Consider the following 21,079-nt stretch of genomic DNA (forward strand, 5'->3'; position numbering starts at 1 on the left):
ATTTAGGTTCACCGATAACCCTGGTCGAGTAGCTGAAAACAGCAAACACATGGACTAGCCAAGGGCTCTAAGTGAATATTTGGACCTGCTTCGTATCCTTCTTCTCTTCTTAACCCAAAACATGCAAATCAAATGCACACAAGTCTCTGCAAGACCCCTTGGCTTGGTGTAAATTTTGTGCATTTGTCTGACAATGGAGGGTGCAGATTTGCATCCAGTTGTCCGCATTCTTCTTCTGCCCCATTGTTGGTGGGCTATTGCATTTAAAATGACCTCAAGAGATTTTTTTTTTTTTTTAAGTTCAATGAATAATTTGTTAAGGTGTGAATAAGTGACGGTAAAAACCATACAGGCCAAAGTCAATACCCTAGAATAACCTCCTGGCGCTTTTGTGAAGTAGCTGCCCCCTACCTTCCACTCACCGCTTATTTCCTCCCCATCTCTGTGTTCCATATACACCAATTTCCGGTGGTACATCCAGTTGTAATGGGCCCATTTTCCCTTAAATACAGCCTTTGGGGGATAAGAAGTAAATTCCTTTTCTTCTTTTTCATTTCCATGGTTGTGTGGATAGTTTTATAAACAACCTCTCTGGCCTTGCATAGGTCAGAGCATAGCCTCCCCAGGTGATGTGCAAGCCCATGACTATGGCCTTGGTGCTCCGGCGCTCTAATCACTGGGTTCACGTTCTCCTCTGTGTTCTGTTGACTGCCTGATCCAGTCTCTGCCTGTTAAACTAGTTAATGGGAGGTTTGTGGTACATTTCTCCTTGGGAATTCTTGGTAAAGAGAGAGACCCAAACTGGAGGATGAGAGAAGTTGCTTTGGGATGGGATAGTCTGTGTTCAGCTTTATGGGCCTGAAAGGAGGGCTGAGATCCAGGAAGGCCAAGCAGGTGGGGGAAGACTGAGTCCTGTTTGGATGTATCTTATTAAGAGGGTCTAGAGAGTGATGTGACTGGGTTGATTGCAGACCTTAACGCATATGGAAAGATGATCATTTTGATTGGTTTCACATCATTTAGTAGAAAATGCTGTAACTGACCCAGGTGGCCCCTGCAGTGACAAGCCTCAGCCTGAGGAAGTTGCCCAGCTGGGCCTGAGTTTGGGAACTGGGATGTGGGAAGGTGGGGTGTCTGTCTGATTCATAGCAACATCAGGCAGTAGGGCCTTGGCTGTTGACAATGAAAGGTTTTGGAAAGATGCTGAAAATGCCTTCCCTCCAATATGGAAGTCTAGTCTCCTCCTCTGGAGTCTCAGATGACTCTTTCTGATATGTTTGGCTGACACTTGATGATGAGTTAGTTTGTATTTGTGGCAAAATCATGAGATGCCATAGATAAATTGTCATTTTTTTACAATAGGGTAATCAAGTAATGAACTCCCAGGCTTGACCAAACCATGGGTGACCCTGGGAACCCCTTAAACCCCAGGTTACTCAGTTTGCCTTTCTGAAAAGTGGGAGTAAATAATATAGACAGTCTTCTTCAGGTGGACACTGTAAAAATAATCAAATGAGATACTTTGAAAGGTACATGTAAAGGGAAAAAATAGTTGGCACTTTTATTAAGCCTTTGAAACTGTTGTATTGCTCTGTGCTGGTGCTTTCTGCATGCTTAGGTAAGAAAGAGCTAAAGTGCTATCTTCTGCAAAGATCGAATGTGGTTTTCCTCATTAATATGTGCTTCTGCTGAGGCTGTGAGTGAGCTGGAGTCCTTCCTCTCTCCGTTCAAGTACCTTGGCCACTGGTCCTCAGAATTTGTTACTCCTCCAGGAAACCTTCACTCATAGAGTACAACTGATGTTCTGATTATTTGTGCCTGTGGGTAGGGTCACCTGGTGGTTATAGTTCAGGTTGTGTAGTCAGACTGGGGTCTAGGGTTGAGTTCTCTCTCTCCTTGGCTGGGCCTGGTCATGTATGCATAATGGACTGGAGGAATGGGCAAAGCTCAGTATGGCTTGGAGCATAGGATGCAAAGTGGGAAATGGGAAGAGGTGAGGGAGGAGACGTAGGCAGAGACCATTGAAGGCATGGACAGAGGGAAGAGCTGATGCATGATAATAAGGAAACTGGCGTATCTGGAACATAGAGATGGGGAAGGAATAAGCCATGAGTCTGGAGGTATGCGGTGGCCACTTCACAAAAGGGCCAGTGGCTGTCCTAGGGTATTGACCTTGGCTTTGTGAGCAGTGGGACCTCTCAAAGGGCTTTTTAAGCAGATAGGGGTGGTATGATCAGACTAGCATTTTGGGATGGATTTAAAGGGACAGGTGCAGAAGCAGAGAGACTGGAGTAGTGTCTTTTTCAACAGTTCTGACAATGGAGCTGAAGGGCAATGGCAATCAGGATGGTGAAAGGAAAGAGACTTCAGAAATTCTTGGGATCAAATTGGAAGGACAGGTGTTGAAGGAGCAGTGGGAGCTGCAGTGAAGCTGCACCTCAGCACCTTTAACTGATGTGTTTCAGCCCTGCATGCTCAGGTCCAGGGAAAAGAATTTAGGGTTTTCAGGAAAGAGGGAAATTGGCCAGTGTCTCCTTTTGACATCCTGTGAAAACCAAACGTTATACACTTAGAACATGAAGTGCCAGGCAGGATAGTACCAGGCAGGATCACCACACAAGATACTATATCTTGTGAAAGATTTAAGTAGTTTTTAAGGGTAACTTTGATTATATGCAATTGTGGCCTTAAATGCTCACTTATAAGCCCTGCTTCCTCCTAAGAGCTAATTCTGCCATCCTCTCTGTAGGGCAGATACCACCCAGGGCTTGTTGCATTTGTGTCCTCTTCTAAGCTTGGCTGTGAATTTTAAGACACCATCTGGGCCCCTCCCTACCAGCTGTCCCTAGGCTGTTCCCAGAGACCTGACTGAAGAATAATTAAGCCGGGGGATGAGAGCAAACATGTAAGGGTATCAACCTGCATTTGTGCATGTACCCAGAGAGTTCAGGTGTGCCCAACTTTGTGAAACAAATGAACAAAAAAACTGGCACCTCGGGCACATATCCTCATTTGTCAAATGAGCTTGTCAGACTGAGATTATGTAAGTCATGGAAGTCTGTTTCTAGGATGGGAATACATTTTACTTTTATCAGATCTTTTTAAAAACAACGAATCTGTGATGAATGCTATTAAATGGAACTGTCTGTGACGTATATGCCTTTTGTGTTAACATATGTTTCCCATGCCAATTTTACATAAAGACAGCAGCACATTTCTGTCAGTGTCCTATAATTTTCTTGTACTATTCAGTTTTCTTTCCCATTTGCCATTGTGGATAAAGACTATTTTAAAGAGTTTCACATCCAGCTGGGCCTAACATTTGGTCTGGGATAGCATGCTAACAGAATAGAATCTTCATGTGCCATAATCTGTGGGATGAAGTGTCCTCCAGTGCCTCATGCCTTATTTCCTTGCCCCCAACAGCAAGTGCGGAGGACTTTTTCTATACATCACAGGGAGGAGACACTTCCATCGAGGGTGTGGATGATGCTGAGGACTTTGAGAAGACTCGACAAGCCTTCACACTCCTTGGTAAGGAGCTTCTAAGTTGGGGAAGCAGGCCCCAAGGGCTGATGGCACGGAGGGTAGAATGCAAGGTGATGTCCCACTGTGCTTGCCAGCAACCTGCAGGAGCTAATGGGAGATGCCTTCTTGCCCCTGGTGAATGTCATCTTACTGTCTTACCCATCCCAACCCTCAGGCTCTAGAACTTAAAATTTGGAGCTTCATTGCCTTTTTAAAAAATAAGGTTATGAGAGTCCCTCTTCCAGGCACTGTACAGTATCGCTTTCCACTCGTGCAGGCTGTTGGAACCAATGGAGGCAAAGCAAGTGTAGCCATGTCTTCTCATGCTGTGGTCTGGGTTCAGTGTGCTCTAGCAGGAAGAACACAACGTTGCACCCACCCAGTGCACCTGTGCACCACAGCGTGCAATCAGAGTTGGAAGCAGGCTGTGAAGGTCTGGCAGCTGCATCACACATACAGTGTTAATTCTGTCAGCTCTGTTTCCATATAGAGCTTTAGCATTGGAATCCTTCAAACAAGTTCTCTGTCCTTCAGGGGCAGAAGGGGACAGTAGGACTGGAGGAAATTGCCATGCTCCCCTGCCACTTCTGGGGGAGAAGCGGTAAAGTAGAAGGTAAGCCTTTCTCAGTTGGGAATTTGAAGTGTTAAATTCCTGGGACCTGCAGGCAGAAAAAGGAAGGCTCGAGAAGTCAGCCTGAAACCCCAAGTGGCGCAGGATGGCGCTTGTGTCTTCCCCAGCCCCTTCTCTGAAAGAGATATAACGTTTGGCTTCTGAGCCATGTGACTAACCCAGAGCAGCATGTTAGGTTCTTTGGAGGTCAGGGAAGTTCTAGCCAATGTCCAAATAAAACATGGCCAAACAGGGCACACTCTAACCAGACCCTTACTTGCCATGCTCCCAGAGCCAGTCAGTTCTCTGGGAAACTGGTACATAGATAGGGTTTGTCTTTTGTACCCATGAACTATCAGGAGACACAAACCACACTGGTTATTCCAAAGTAGGAAAATTAATATAAACAATTGTTAACTACAGCAGTAGCAGGTGATTGACTACAAAAAGGATAAATGAGGATTTTATAGAAGGTCCAGAAGTAGCAGGTGCAAAAGAACAGCTACTATCCCTGGGGGTGGTGGTGGAGGCAGGGAGAATAGCCAGTAAAGATAGGAGAGGCCTCCACCCCAGCGGAGCTTTAGTTCACTTTGAAGAGGATGTGATGAAGAAACTTGCCCATAAGATGCAGGCCAGAACTGGTTTGTACAAGCAGGCTGCAGGTGCCCCAAGGTGTGGGGTGCCAGAACTGCTCAGAAGCCACTACTGGTGGGGAGACAGGCCTGAGGACAAAGAGCTGGAGCTCATCTGGAGGTTTCTGGACTCCCTGATAAATCATGATAACTATGGAGGACCAGAACCAGAAAAGGAATTGTCTTCCTGTGCTGTTGCCTTTCAAATCGCTGAAATGCCTTCTATTGAGCAAGCTTGACATTCTACTAGTAGGCAAAGGAGAAATGTTTACAGGGTCCAGTTCCAGTTTGATAGAGCAAAGAAGAGATGCTTTGAAGCTGAGAGATAAGTTGATAACTGGCATCCCTGACTTTCCCAGCACTACGTGCCTATCTTAGTCTCCAGAGTTGGGGAGCAAGTTTGGAGCAGAATTGACAGTGTGCAGGATACATTCTTCTCTGAATTTACAGGAGAAAGGAGAAGGCCTCTGGCAGCTGTCCTTGTAGTGCTGGTGTGGTCAGTGGGCACAAGCTGATATAAGGAGAGGATTGCTCGCTCCAAGGCTCTAAGGAGACTGGATACTTTAATGCTCAAAGCAAATTGCTTTTGTAAAGCTAATTATTGTAATAAGACTTCCTTCTCTATTCTTTTTTTTTTTTTTTTTTTGAGACAGAGTCTTGCTCTGTTGCCCAGGCTGGAGTGCAGTGGCGCGATCTCGGCTCACTGCAAGCTCCGCCTCCCGGGTTTACGGCATTCTCCTGCCTCAGCCTCCCAAGTAGCTGGTACTACAGGCACCCGCCACCACGCCCGGCTAGTTTTTTGTATTTTTTTAGTAGAGACGGGGTTTCACCGTGTTCGCCAGGATGGTCTCAATCTCCTGACCTCGTGGTCCGCCTGTCTTCTCTATTCTTTAATAAACATGTCCCTTTTTTCATTGCAGGGATTAGCAAACTTAAGGGGCAAGATAGTAAATTTTTTAGGTTTTTGGGCCATACAGTTTGTTGCAATGCACTCAACTCCGCTGTTTTGTGAAAGTAGCAATAGACAGAATGTAAGAGAGTGGGCAGGACTGACTGTGTCCTGATAGAACTTTAGTTATGAAAACAGGCTGTGAGCCATAGTTTGCCAACCCGTTTTACTCTTTAGGTTTGATTGATTGATTTTTGTCTTTTAGATTTTTTGCTTCCCATAGTGTGAGGTACCACTTGTTCAAAGAATCCCACAGCGTGAAATAATTTTCTCATCAGTGTAGTGTGAGGATCCTAACAATTATTAGGATTCAGTATTCATTTTGTATCTACCACTTACATTCCTACCGTGACAGGGGGGGTTAGGCCTTTGGAAATTGACAGATCACTGGTTCTCAAGAGTAAACGAGGTAGGCCAGGTGCAGTGGCTCATGCCTGTAATCCCAACACCTTGGGAGGTCGAAGCAGGAGGATTCCTTGAACCCAGGAGTTCTGGGCAACATGGAAAACCGTGTCTCTACAAAAAAATAAAAATAAAACAAATTAGCTGGTCATGTTGGTGCACACCTGTCCCAGCTACTCAAGAGGCTGAGATGGGAGGATTGCTTGAGCCCAGGAGTTTGAGGCTGCAGTGACCAGTGACTGTACCACTGGACTCCAGCCTGGGCAACAAAGCAAGACCCTGTCTCAAAAAAATAGATAAATGAAGTAGAAAAGCTACTGTCTAGGGAATATATCCATCTTGCTCTGTGATGGTCCCAGCACCCAGCTCCTGTCTAGTAGCTTCAATGGGACTTGACTTAAGAGCAAGATACTCTAAGCTCAGACAAAATACCCCAGTGCTTTACCACCTACAAAGGTGCATAAGCGTCTAGCTTCCTATCTTGTCCTGAATACCAGCCTCTGGCTTTAACCAGGTGTATTCAGTTATGCTAAACCAAGATGGATGCTTAAATTCTTTGGTGTTTTTTGGGGGGATTTTTAAGCTAACACCACATATTTGAATAATGCATATGTTTTGATAGCTGCAAGTTCTTGCAGGCTGTGTAGCAGCCATTAGTCCAGTCATTCTGCCATTCATGTTTCTGAGCATCTGCTATGTTCCAGGCAGTTCCAGGCCCTGGGGACCTAATGATGAAGCAAGAACAGGGATTCATTATATTATTTACTTTGTTATTCTTTGTATGTTTTGAAATTTTACATAATAAAAACAAAAAAGTAAATATATGATGCTTACATCGTAGTGGCCATCTAACATGAAAGCCTAGAGTTAATTTTCCTTGGGTTGTCCACTTTGTAGATTATCTGGGGAGATGTTTTAATCATAGCATGACATATCTGTGCCTCCCATTTTCACAGGTGTTATTGACTTTTTTTTTAGCCTGAATAAAATATTGCCTTAAAAAATAGCTGCAGCTGGAAGGAATGGGGAGAGCAGCTGTATTTCTTAAACTAAGTGGCAGGTTTACTGATATTCATTCTATTGTTCTGTAGTCTTTTAAAAATGAGTCTGAATCATTTTGTAAAAATGCCAATGCCTGGCAAGCTAAATACAAATTAAGAGATTATCCATGCCTTTGATGATTCATATAGATAAATAACAAATCTGACAACAGGTGATTGCTGCCACAGTGGTTCTGGGGTCAGTGGTACCTGCCTATGACCATGCATATAGTGTGGCGAACAGCTGTTCCCATCTGGGGATGGCCAGGGGCCAGCTGGCCATCCAGCCCCAGAACAGCAATCCCAAGAGAAGTTTCTCCTCTTCTTCCCTCATTGGCACTGGGGATGTATGTCACAGATGTTTACAGGATATTATGTTGGGGTAAAAATGATGGCAGATAAATGACCATTCTTATTAAACTCATAAAAACATCCATAAAGTGTTTGGTTGAAATGAAGCCCAAAATGAGCCTGCAGGATTGTTGCCTCTCTTTTACTCTTTGAGAAGTTAAAATGGCAGCATGACCCATCTGGTTTGGTCAGGACAATCATAGTGAGGATATTTTCTTTTTAGTCTGAGGAGCCCCTTTGCCCTCTGAGCTGTTACTGTGAGTGGTAATTACTTGGTGAGGAGCTAGTATCATTTTAGTAGTCATCAGGCCAGAAAGGAAAAATCAAACTTTATTTAAAAAAAAAAAAAAAAAGTCCTTAGAAAGGGTAAAATGTCCTTTCCATCTGACCATGGATATTGAGTGTCATTCATTCATTTTTTTTTTTTTTTTTTCCAGGAGTGAGAGAGTCCCATCAGATAAGCATTTTTAAGATAATTGCTTCTATCTTGCACCTTGGAAGTGTGGAGATTCAGGCTGAGCGTGATGGTGATTCCTGTAGTATATCAGTAAGTTGCACACCAACACTGGAGATAAAATGTATGCAATTTACCCTGCTCTTACAGCTTGATATGACTGAAATGTGTCTTTACAGTTAGAGGACACTCATAGGTTATTTATTCTTAACAGTAATGGTTTCTGTTCACTTGCTGATAATTTTTTAAAAGAGCCAACCCTTTAAAAATCAGTTGCCATCAAGTTTCTGTTGCCGAGGGCAGGGCATGTAGTGGCTATTTGATAAATTCTTTTTGTTGGGTTGACTTCCCAAGTGCCCTGAAGTACACAGAATTCTACATGTTGTCAATCCATTGAGTACTTTCTGAGCGCCAGACTGAGGTCCCCGCTGCAAGGAGATGAAAGGGCACAGGGCATCGTACCTGATGCTTCAAAGGGGCTTACAGTCTAATTGGGTGAACAAGGCAGGTGGCAACCTTTCCCAAGATTCTGACAGCACAACGCGGGCTGTTAAGTGAGACATTCATGTGAAAGTATGGCAAGCTGTCAGGTGCTCCGTGAAGGCTCACAACGAAGGTTATTTTCCTGATGCCCAATGTAGTACTGATATGTGGTAGATGCATGTCTAAGTGGATGGACGGGTGATGGAGTAAGCACTAGGGAAGTGGCACCCACAGCAATTGCTGTGCCCTCTGGAATTTAATGGTGTTGGGAAAAGCTAAAGCTGGTATGCTGACCTTGGATAGGTGAATCTGCAACGGTTTATTCTCTACCTCTTGTGCCTATTTATGGCCAGGTCCTGGGGAGGTGCAAAGTATGATTCTTGCTTCCAGGGACTTGGAATTTAAATAACCAGATACTGGAAAAGTACAAAAGACAACACCACCTGAGGGCACGTGTCCATGCTGCTGCTCACAAGCTGATGCTTATTCAACTGAGTGGACGTAAATTAACCTCCTTCTGTTTGTCTAGAGTTGGGGGTTATGAGAAGTTCAAACTGGCCCTGTCTTCAGGGAGAGGAAGACCCGAACTGTAGCTGGGATTCAGTAGAGCTCATTGTGTATCGTCCATGGAAGGATACACAATCCATGGGGAATGATCTAGGGTTTGAGAGGGCCCCTGGGCCTGTCCGGCCTGCTGCCATCCCTGGCATGAACTCTGCAGCCTCGTGAGAGCCTTGAAGCTCCCCTGTCGGGCCCAGTGGAAAAGGAGGAGGTGTTGGTACTGGTAGTGTTAGGTGCCCTGGAGCTGTTTTGGATATCTGCTGCTTATGTACCTGTGTGGGTGCTCACCTTAGGGGGAAGGAGGGCGTGGTACAGTGGAGTTGGCAACAGTGATGCCACGGGAAGGACTGTCATGTGCAGATGAGGACCTGTGGCCCAGGGAGTGGTGGAGGAGCCTCCAGTGCAGGACAAACCCTCCCATAATCTGAGTCTTTAGGGCCAGTGATGTATTATCCCAATGTCTTTCCCCTGATGAGAAAGGCATAGAGCATCCGTGCCTCCCCATGCACACAGCTCAGTCAGTGTCCCGTGGTTCCTTAGGGCAGCTGTATTCTGTGTCAGGGACGGGTGAGATGGGGAACACCTGCAGTGACCAATGCCTGGCTGAGGCTGGTAAGATGCAAGAAAGGTGACAGATGTGCCCTGCAGTTTGTGGACCTCCAGCCCACCCAACACCCTGTTCCTCCCCAGGCCCTTCGCAGGTCACTTCTTCTTTCATGGGTTCCTACCTCTCCTCTGTGGGGCTGAGCGGTGTGTGTGTGTGTGTGTGTGTGTGTGTGTGTGTGTGTGTATTACTTGCTGCCTACTTTTCTCCTTTGCGACACTCCAAACTCTGAGAGGGTAGGGTCAGTTCTCACTCTTTATTCTGTCACCATTGTCTACTGTGGTGCTCAGCACTCACCAGGCACCCAAGAAGCAGAGGGATGGATGACTGAGGCTCTCCAGGCCTCAGAGGTGGCACACAGGAGAGTAAGAGTGGATGGGCAACTCTGAGATCTTAGTGAGGCTGGTGGTTAGCATGAGAACCAGGGCTGGGGAGTCCCTGGGCTCCTACCTGCATTGCGGGGTGAGACCAGCAAAATTAAGGCTTGAGCCTGTAAGTGAGTGTCTCTGATCTTACGGTTGATCCTCCACACCCAGCCTCCGGAGAATGTTCAGGTGAGAAGGGAAGTGAATGTTTATTAGGACTATATCTGTTGGGCTCACTGTTGTCCCTCTAGTTACCACTGAGTGTTTATGTGGAGGTGGTATGAGAGTGGGAACATCAGGGCCTCTTAGGAAGGCATGGATGGAGGATGCAGGTGGTAAAGGGGCGGGATGGGGGCAGGAGGGAGGAAGCCTGAGAGGTTGAGGTTTGGTTGCTGCCTGGTATGGCGGCCCTTTCTCTGCTAGGTGGCAGGAAATTCCAGAAGGCATTTGGGTGCAGGTTTGTGGTCTAGGCTGGTCTTCCATTGTTTTGCAATCAGAGCTCTACAGATAACTAGTGGACAGCAAGGACTCTAAGTCGAGATGGCTAAGGTTCACATCCTGATTCTTCTTCCTGGATGTGTGACTTAGGGCAAGTGTGCTAACCTCTCTGTTCCCTCTTCTGTAAAGTGTGGATGACCACCTGCCTCAGTGCTGGAGTGAAGATCCCAGAAAGCCCTGTGTGGAAAGGTTTTAGCACAGAGCTCATGGTGAGAGAGTCCTTGTCTAGTATCAGCCTTGTTATAGCCAGAATGAACCTTAAGAGCTTCCCTCTTGCTGTACAGGGGAGGAAAAAATAAGGCCCAGAGAGGGGAACCTCTTTCTCTGAGGTCAGAATAACAATGGCAAAGGTGGGACAGGGCCCAGGCAGTGTTCAGTCCCCTTCACTCCTGCCAGCCCGGCTTCCTTGGCTGGACTGCAAATCCTTGGGGAGGAGACTGCCCTCTGCTTGCCTGGTGGGCCCCGTTGGTGCCCTCACAGTGCCAGGCACAGAATGTGTGCTTGAGAAATGCATCGTTAAGTAGTTGCTACTGAGAGCCCCACTGATTGTGGTTTATTCCTCGGGCACATAGGATGGGCCTCCTATTGGAAAGGCTGTCTTTCCATAAGCAGTGTGCCTTCTGCTCAGTAGTTTTTATTTTTAATTAAAGCATGACAATGTGCTCCATGACTGCCAGGGTTACCTTGGAGATGCAACAGCATTCAATTGCATGGACACCAAAGGCAATTTGTTTCTTGAATTTAGCAATATGGGCCCATAAAACTAATCTGCTACCTATGATGTTGGCTATTCTTAATGGATTTAGCATCATTTAATTTTGCCTAAATGTAATTGCACGATGTTAAATCAGTTTCAGTCAGCACCTTTAATCAACAGTCGGAAGAGGGTGAGAAAATCAAGCCCCGCCCCACTGTGGTGGATAAAAGCTGGTCCCCAGGATGGTTCTCAGACAAGTCTCTAACTCATGCTTTCTCCACTGCACTCACAGCGCGAGGCCTCAGGGAGGGGAGGGTGCCCATGGGCATGTCTTGGGCAGTCATGGTAGCTGCTGGCAGGCCACTTAAATGTTGGGAATCCATCTGCAGTGCCGTGCCTAGCAATTAAGAATTTCTTGGAAATAGGTCAGATGAGCAAATTGGACGCTTGCCACCTCTGAACTTGTTGCCTGCCAAGCGGTCCCCATGCACTTAACTCTACCACATATGGCTTTATGTTTAGGGAAGGGGGAGACAGGTTGGCTTCAGAGAAAAAGGATCTTGGCCAGGAGAAGTAGCTATGGAAACTCTCCAATGAGTGTGAAACGATGGGGGCTTCTCCACACCCACCTAGCCCAAACCAAGCTGATTGTCCTGCCGGCCTGGGGTTAGGAGCTCTGGGCCAGAGGTCAGGAGGCCTCACTCAGCTTCATCTGAGTAATAAGGGACATTGGATTACAATGTAATTTCTGAAGAACATAAGCACTCTTTGATCAAATACTTTCCAAAAATGCTTCTTAAAATATCTATCGCTTGGTGCTACATGGTGTATTAAACCAGTTCAGCTGTGTTTAACCTGGTCCTAGCCTCTCCTTCTGTTAAGTAAAGCCAATTAATATTCTTTGCAACTACTGTTCCATAAACTGTACATTGGAAAAACAGTGGCCTTAGTGATTTTGGATTCTATTATTCTGGCGTTCTATTATTTTATAACTGTTTTGGGTAGATGGATTTTAAATATATATAGGAGGAATAAAGTTATCTGGGGATATGGTGTTAAGGGAGAAATCAAACAGTTATCTGTGTTAATTTTCATTAAGCCCTCATTTAAATCCTGCAAGACAGCCTCATCAGAAAATGAGTCCCAGAAGCAATTGAGGGCCATCAGGAGATGGCACATCATGTTCTGAAGGATTCCCTTTCGACCTCAGCATGAATAAGCTCTCCAGCAGGCTTGAGGCTGGGCTACCAGCTTTCCCAGGTGTATTCAGATGAGGGAATGAATAACAGGTGAGAGAATGAATAACAACGATGAGCAGGTTTTCTCATAGTGCCCTGAGTGGGCTGCAAGGATTATCCAAGGAATGTATACGTTTTGGTGAAAGAAGACAAGACCCTGTGGGAAATGTGGCTCTCCAGTGACTCAAATGTCAGGTGATGTGATTGGTATTTGGGTAAATGAGGGTCAAGACTTACACATAGTCCCTAGAGGCAGCTGGATAGGCAGGAGATACATTGGGCAGGGCAGTGGTGGAAGCCTTGTGCTGGGGGTGGGGCAGGGGCCTGGTTCAGTAGTTGTACCTCTCTGGGGCTCAGCTCAGCTTTTTACCTGTAGGAAAAAAGGCCTAAACTGGGGAAATTGCCGTTTCCTTCCAGCTCTGAGCATGTGTGATATTATCGGCGGAAGTGTTCCAGGTGATCTTCCCAGGTCACGATGTGGTCCATGGTTTTGCCATGTATCTTAGCTTTCCACGTTGAGGAACTTTGTCTACATTCTTAAAACACTTGCTGTTTGCAGGGGAGAAAGTTCAGTTTCTGTGATTTTATCATTACTGAGGCTAAGAAGAAAGCGAGCCTGCTTAAAAGCATAGGACAGTACAGGGGCAGTGCTGGGAGCGACATTGTCCATTGCGTTTCAGCCTGTCTCCTACCCAGCACATCGGAACCACTCACTGGTATCACATACAATTTCAAAAACTCCTCAAGGTGATTCTTACTTAAGCTACCCACCCAGAAGAGCATCATTGATCTGGCCCATCCTGTTACTTTACAGAGCAGGGAACTGACTTCTAAGGGAGGGACATGGCTAGTGCCTTTGAAGGCCCCTCCATCTTAGGAGCCTGGGGTTTGTTTCTGAGCATGCAGCTGGTTAGATGGGGTGCCTCAAAGGCAATGCCTGTAAGTGAGGAATTCTAAGAGGGAGGAAGAGAGTTGCTTTCTGGGCTGTGGGTCAAGCACTGCATGCAGACCTCAGCAGGTGCAAACTGCATTTGGTGTGAATATGCTTGTTACTCCAAATGGATTGCGTGGTCATAAGCTCTCGATTCTCATTCTGCTCCCTTCACTCAGGGACTCACCTCTTACTGGTTACGCAGCAGCAGCCTGGCATGGAGGGAGGGGACAAGAAAGATGGAGAATGTTTTGGTTTTGAAAGTCCTGTAATTTGGTCATTAGCAGGTGGAATGATCAGTTTGAGCATTGCTCTCTAATGGGCTCTGTCATCTCCACTTAGGTCTGTGCGTGTGTGTGTCTGTGTGTGTGTGTGTGTCTGTGTGTCTGGGTGTGTGTCTGTGTGTGTGTGAGAGAGAGAGAGAGACTGCTGGGCTGGCAGCAGGGGATGTGCTGGGATTCTGGAGGGTTGGGAGGCCTTGGGTTTGGCTTGTTTTCCCTCTGGGCGGGAGGGTGGAAGACACTGGTGGGGGGCAGCTTGTCTCCCACACTCCTCCTGAACCTATCTCCTCCATCTCCCACAGCCCCAGGATGAACACCTAAGCAACTTCTGCCGACTACTAGGGGTGGAGCACAGTCAGATGGAGCAGTGGTTGTGTCATCGCAAGCTGGTCACCACCTCGGAGACGTATGTCAAGACCATGTCCCTGCAGCAGGTGATCAATGCGCGCAATGCCCTGGCCAAGCACATCTATGCCCAGCTGTTCAGCTGGATTGTGGAGCACATCAACAAGGCCCTGCATACTTCCCTCAAGCAGCACTCCTTCATCGGGGTCCTGGACATCTACGGGTAGGCCTGCTGCCTGTCTCACTCTATCTGCTACCTGGGGTGGCTTCCTGCTGGCGCTTTACAGCCAGCGGGGGCCTTGGAGAGCTTCCTGGTGGTTCTCAACTTAGGGCAGTTTAAAATGTGTGGGGCCATTGTTAGTTGACACAATGATGGGGCCTGAGGCCAGGGAGGCTTAGTGGGCTATAATGTAAGGGAACAGTCCCCAAGCAAGAATGGACCTGTCAAAACACCGGGAGTTCCCCAATGAGAAACTCTGTAAGCATCCGTGTTTACACCTGAGAAAGTGAGGCCTGGAGAGGGAAATGACCTGCCCAATGGGATTTTGCAAGTTACTGTGAGAAATGGAACTTAGATTCAAGTTCTGTATCTCAGTAATATTTTATTTCCATCTACCATTTGACCTCATTGACTGTAACAGTCAAGGTGGCTATTAATACCATAATTTTGTCCAGTGCTGTGCAGATTTATGTTTTGTGTGGTCATTCCTGAGGTTTCTCTTCCTTTCAGAATTCCAGCCTGATTGAAAGGACTGTTATTTATAACTTTATTTTTGGCAGGGAGAGCCACCGTGGTGTGGTGAAAGGGTACTTGCCTAGCCATCGGGAGACTGTCACCAACCAGCTGAGTGAATCTCCACAGATCACAGCCCGTCTCTGGTCTTTCATTTCTGTAGCTTCAAATGAGGTTTTGAGCCACAGTCTCCCTGAGGTTCTTTCTAGGTCCTTGTTTGAAGTTAACACGAACTGGGTTGCAACCTACCTCGCACTTCTTTTCTGACCAATGTCCTGTCCTCTTTAAGCTAACAATAGACTAAATCCTCCTGGATCTTTAAATTATAGAAGTCATGGAGTCTTAAAATAGAAATTCAGATCCATAGAAGTGAAGCGTCATAAGAACAGTGATACTCTGGTGCGAACAACTGCTTAGCAGGCTGGAACTCAGCCGGTGCTCATCTTATGATGAGGTTGGAGTAAAGGCTAGTCCCCTGTAGAAGCGGCCACTTCCCCATGCAGAGATAGGCTCTCCTAATTACATCTCTGATGCTGTTTCTTATCCCTCAGTTTCAAATTGAACTATGTTGCATGCTATGAAGAAAGAAGGCAATCTTTGTGATTTCTGCCATCACAAAGGCCTCAGGAACATGCTAGAGTTGTCTCGTGCACGAGTTAAGTAACATAAGAGGCATCAGAAGAAATTGTGGAAGGGTCTATTTGAGGGTTTCGATGCTTTGTGCTGTACAAGTGTCAAGGCTGGAGAGGACACACTTGCACAGTCGGGAAAGCTTTATGTGGGAGCTAAGATTTGAACTGGATCATTTAAACAGGGGTAGAATATGGAAACTGAGGGAGGCACCTTTGGGAACAGGAGTGCAACCAAGATGTGAGGAAGGAGCAGAGTGTGAAGGCAAACCTCCTTGCTGATAAGGAGCACACAGTGGAGAATCACCAAGAGCGGGAGGTGAGAAGTGGCATCCTCCCCAGGCCTTCAGCTGCATGACCCCCGGCAGGCCCCTTCTCCTCTGGTCCATCGAGTGCCTGCCTTGTGCTGAGCCCTTGTAGTTGCTCTTTGGAGAGCATAGAACAGTGTGTTCTCTGGGAATTTCCAGCCTCATTGTCAATCATTAATTCTGTGTTGTTCTCTCTACTTTGAGTATTTTCAGGTAATTGGATATCCCAAAATACCTTTCGGTGTTGCCTTCCAAGTAAGAGCTGGGGAAACCCAAGCCACAGCGTCTGACCCAATTCCCTTAATCCACTTGTAGAAGGATCTAATTTTACTGAGGTTTTGATTTAGGAAGATTAACATGCAGACTCATCAATAGCATGTAAAAATTTTATGATTTCAGTACTACTACTACTACATAAAATATCATGCCTCAGTTCTGTTGTATTTATATATCATCTTAATAATGCCTTGAATTTAAGTAGTCTGCTTCCTCCCTGCCCTGCAATCTTCCGTTGGGTTTTTTTGCTGTTCTTAGGAGGCCTCCGTGAGCTGGGCTTCTGGGGCTGCTGAGTCCGCAGATGTCAGCCCGGCTTGTGCAAGCTGGGATTTTGTGTTTATATTTGCCATTTAATTTTTGTAATTGTTTTCTCTAACATCCTGTGACTGCCCAAAGGGGAGAAATAGATCCCAAGGATGGCTTGTCTGGTTTGAAAACAATAGTTTTCCACGGGTGGGGTGGCAACCTGGAGGACTTGGTCTCCTATTCCTAGTGCCAACTCCTCACCTGTGTCTCCAGCTCAGAGTGGCCTCCAGGCTCCTTTGAGACCATCTGACAGCTCTTCCATGGGGGCAGGGTCCCGACACAGGGCCATCAGCATAAGGCCGTTCTTGGGAATTTTCCTACCCTTTGTGCTGTCTTCCGGGCATGCTATGTTGTTTTTTTCTTAATCTTTATTCTTTCTCAGATGCCAGTTCACTTTTTTTGGTTATAAAGTTGTCATATTTTAAAAGTGACTTCTTCTTGAGAGAAATAAGTCCCCATGCACGGTTACTCCTCTGTAGCTCAATGCAGTGCTGAGTTCACACTCTCTCAGAGTTAAGGATAACAAGTTAGATACAAGGGAATTCAGAGTAAAAAAGCTAGCTGTATGCCTGGGCCATTGGTTGCCAAGAAAGCACTTACATACATGCCCTAAATGTGGAAGTGCATGCTACTCAATGGTCTGATTCACCAAGAAATTGTACAAATGTGGACTGGCCCAGGCTCTCTTTCGGGTAAGAGGGTATGTAATGAACTCTTAAAGAACTCTTAGGAGATTAAAATCAACAATTTAACAGAAGAGCAGGTGGCTTGAGTCTGGAGGTACTTTCTAATCTATCAGATCAGTGACATCATTTCTTAATCTGGGAGAAAACAACACAGAACCCTAGGTGGAGAATTGGGTTAGCGTGTGTGAACTGTTTACTGTCATCTGCCCCTTTCCACTTACAGTGTCTTATCTGCCTTATTTCCCTTGGACTTCACACACCTTCCAGAAACCCAACAAACCTGCCTTTTTGTTTTTTAATGTGGTCATTTCTTGGTTACCTGGAAGTGGGCACCACACTCAGCCCCACTTCTCGCCCTTTCTACTCACCTCCTTCCCAGTTCAAACTCATTCCAGTCGTTAGGCTTTATTCTATTCGTGACTATGAGAAGTGATTCTAAGGACCTTTTCATCCTCTGTGGCATCAGAAAACCCAAGCATTGTTTATTTTTTGAGTTTTCTATTCATATCCCTGACCATCAAACCCTGGAGGAAAAGACCATCTGTCCATTGTCTCACTCCTTCTTAGCAGGAGTGTGGGGATGCCTGAGTACCCATAGAGGATGCCCTGGGGCTGACCTGATGTCTTTGATTTTCTCACTTCTCCTTGTCTCTTTTGAGCAAGAGTGGCAAAAGTGGAGTCCAGAGAGAACAGAAAGAATACTGGGATGAGTTTCTGAATACAGCCAGCCACATCCATGAAGTGGAAAGGAACAAGGCATTGCCTCCCTCTCAGGTTGGAAATGTGCAAAGCTAGGAAATGAGAGTGGAACTGCCCTTCTTTCCCTTGACCCCACCAGTGGCCACTGATTTCTTCCACTGGGATAACTGTCCCTGGATGAGCTGCAGTCACTGGCAGGCATTACTGGCCTGCCAGTGAAGCTCATTCGTGAACTGAAGTAATTCTGTACCAAACATGAGCCATTCCACTTTTTCCCATAAATGTGTTAAATGTTACTACAGAATTAGCAGCCAGAGTGAATACACACTCATTTCTCTCTCAGCAAGCAGTGCACACGCCGGCATCGTATACACACATTTCTCCCCATCACTGTGTTCTGACTCATAGTTAACTTGTAGAGGAGAAAAGGCTGTGGGCTCCTAAACAAATTAGCATGGGCCACAGCTGCTTCCACCATGACTATGGTGAGTCCTCGGCTCAGAGGCCCTTCCCTGAGGCTTTTCTGAATAGTTCCAGACACCCAGTGTCTGGTGGAAGCTTCCCTACATCTGTCTCCTCTGTCCCACCCAGCTCCGAAAAAAGTGCAAAGCAAGCAGTACCCAGAGCAATTTAGCCACCCCAAGCTGAGCTCTTCACCTTAACCAAGGATCTGTGAAGTTGCCTTCAGGGCATTTTTGACCAGGCAGGGCATAGAAATTAATAGAGGATATCCTGGCAGCTTTTGGCTGGGATTCCCTTTCCAGGTTGCATTAACCTGCATTTGCCTCTCTAGGCCTGATTGATTGCAGTGTCTAATCCTTTATACCTCTCTTCCCCCTTGAGTCTCTAATCCTTTATTCCTGTCCTCTCCTTGAGGCAACAAGAAATAAATGGCTTCAATTTGGGAAAAATACACATTTGCTTGTCTTTGATTCCAGCCTTCAAGATGCCAAGGTAGCAGAGGGCGTTGGCTATGGCCAGCCCGTTCTTGCTGAGGACAGTTGGCCTGGGAGCAACACAGGCTGTAGCAGATTCGTGTGTTCTGCCAAGGAACAGCTGGGGAGAGAATGGGGGTAGAAGGTGGGGAAGTTTTGGCCCCAGGAAGCAGAACATAGGATTTCCGGGGATTTTATATCCTCCTCAGTCCTCTGTTACTTTCTTGTGGTACTTCCTAATAATAAATTAGCATCCAACTCTAATCAGTGCTCTTTAATGGTATATTTACGAATGCTTTTAAGGCCAGGCGCGGTGGCTTATGCCTATAATTCCAGCACTGTGTTGTTAACGGTGGAGGGTGTCCAGGTTCTTGGCGTCTTGAACAAAGAATTGGACAATATAAATGACGAATTGATGGGTGCTGACGAGTTGATGGGTGCAGCACACCAACATGGCACAAGTATACATATGTAACAAACCTGCACGTTATGCACATGTATCCTGGAACTTAAAGTATAATTAAAAAAAAAATTGGACAAAACGCACAAAGCAAGGAAGGAATGAAGGGATTTATTGAAAATGAAAGCACACTCCACAGTGTGGGAGTGGGCAGAATGAGTTTTACATATTCATTTACAAGTTGTTACGTATTCTGGATATTAATCTTTTATCAGAAATATGATTTGCAAATATTTCCTCCCATTCTGTAGGTTGACTACAATGATATATTTCAAGTAAACTTCTTAGACCCACTGTTCATCTTTCTTTGGTGAGGAAAAAAAATATTCTTTTGCTTTAGTTTTCTTGGTCTCGCTTTCCAAAATAATCTTATAAATAACCTCAACCTCAAAGCTGCAATAGTTATTTGGAGGCTACGCATCTCCTCTCTAGCCAGTATCAAAAGGTTTCACAGAAAATGGAGGGGGAGAAATCAGTGATTGCATTAACCCTTCAGCCTGTGACAGTGATCCAGCCCTGGACAGCCCAGAAAATCCCTGGACATGCCTTCTTCAGGGAGGATATGCATGGCTGGCCACAGTGTTCTCAAACCTTGCAGATCATCGGAAGCTGTTGGCTTCACCCTGGAGTCTCCCAGCCTCTTAAGAAAGCCTCATAGCTCAAGAGGACTCTAAAGCCAGGCTCAACCTTCCCGAATTGTTCTGAGGTGGCTCTTTGGAGTGTGCCTGTAGCCTGACACTACTCTGTGCTTCCAAGGCTCAGATGAAGTTCCGTTTTCTCTCTGTCCATGCCAGTACTCCCACACTATTGTGGCAGGCCAGGTCTCACTAGCGTAGGCCTCTGTAGCAACTGTTTGAGCACTGACTGAGTGGGTAAGTTAAATATTAAAAGCTGAAAAAGCCAGTGCCCACATACAAAGGCTGGAATGTAACAAGAGTCCACCAAGAGTCTTGCCTAGGCCCTTCCTGGGCCTTAAAGCATGACAAAATAAGGAAGGAATTCTTAACAGGACCTGTTTAAGATTAAACAAGTTTTATTGTGGGATCTGAAGAAACTCCCCAGGTCTCTAGAAACAAGTTTATTGAGGGGTCTGAAGGAACTCCCCAAACCTCTGATTTAGCAGGAGACAAGATAAGGGTAATCACCCCAGCACCTGGACCCATTTAGATTAAGTAAATTTACTGAGGCTCCAGAGGAAAGTCTTAGAGACTCAGATCTTAGTTATAGATTAGAAGAATCTAATCTTCCATCTGGGCTGGAAGGGCCCCAATTCAAGGCAGTGACTGGCAGACACAGTGCTCCTCCTGCTTGGTCTGGAGTGCATAGGGGTGGCCTCCTTCATCCCAACATACACTTGACATCTTTGATCTTGTTTTTTCAACCTAGAATTATTTCTCACACATGGGCATGGCCAAAGACCATGCTTTAATGTGGTTTGTCTCCAAGCAGTTGACTCCTTCAATCTCTAAATGATTTCCCACTCCTCCATGTTTTATACCTTGCTGAGGGAGATGAGCACCAGGGAAGGAGAAGCCTGATACATTCCAGGCACTGGCCCGGCCCCTTTGGGTGTCTGATGCCTGTATCTGTGGTGGTCCCTCTGCACAGGTGCTATCTCCCCCCTACCACCACTACCTTTATGTCTTTGGATAAATGTACACTTACATGTAGACATATAGCTTAGAAGGTATATATGCTCTGAAAAACTTTGTAATTTTGAGTTGGGCTGGCAATAATTTCCAGGCCTTATCCTTGTAACTGGTTGCAGAAAATAAACACTCTGTTCCTCCCCAGCTCATCTGCATCTTGTTACTGGGCCACAAGAATAAGCCCGACCTTCAGTTTGGTTTGGGAACACTATGGCTTCATTGTCTTTTAAAAACCAACCACACATACAATTTCTATTCCTTGGGGAGGTTCTCATCTACTAGTTTCCTATCATCAGCCCAGTAGCTCTTCTGGACAGGGACTGTGACTTGCTCATCTTTGCAGCCTTCACAGTTTGGGACAGTTGGTTGTTAGGTTGGGAGAGGATCGCCATATAGTGGGTGTTCTCCTGTCCTGCATTAGAGTTTCAG

At 46.0% G+C, this 21,079-nt stretch overlaps 1 protein-coding gene across 1 annotated transcript in view; it reads left to right on the plus strand.

The window, feature by feature from the left end:
- The window catches only part of MYO5B (myosin VB), a 390,702-nt gene that overhangs the window by 215,459 nt on the left and 154,164 nt on the right, over positions 1-21,079 (plus strand). The window contains exons 8-10 of the mRNA XM_023207571.2: positions 3,427-3,534; positions 7,950-8,059; positions 13,927-14,192. Coding sequence (XP_023063339.1) covers positions 3,427-3,534; positions 7,950-8,059; positions 13,927-14,192 — 484 coding nt within the window. The remainder of the gene's footprint in view (positions 1-3,426; positions 3,535-7,949; positions 8,060-13,926; positions 14,193-21,079) is intronic.

This window comes from Piliocolobus tephrosceles, chromosome 18 (assembly GCF_002776525.5).
Source record: "Piliocolobus tephrosceles isolate RC106 chromosome 18, ASM277652v3, whole genome shotgun sequence".
NCBI classification, from domain to species: Eukaryota; Metazoa; Chordata; class Mammalia; order Primates; family Cercopithecidae; genus Piliocolobus; species Piliocolobus tephrosceles.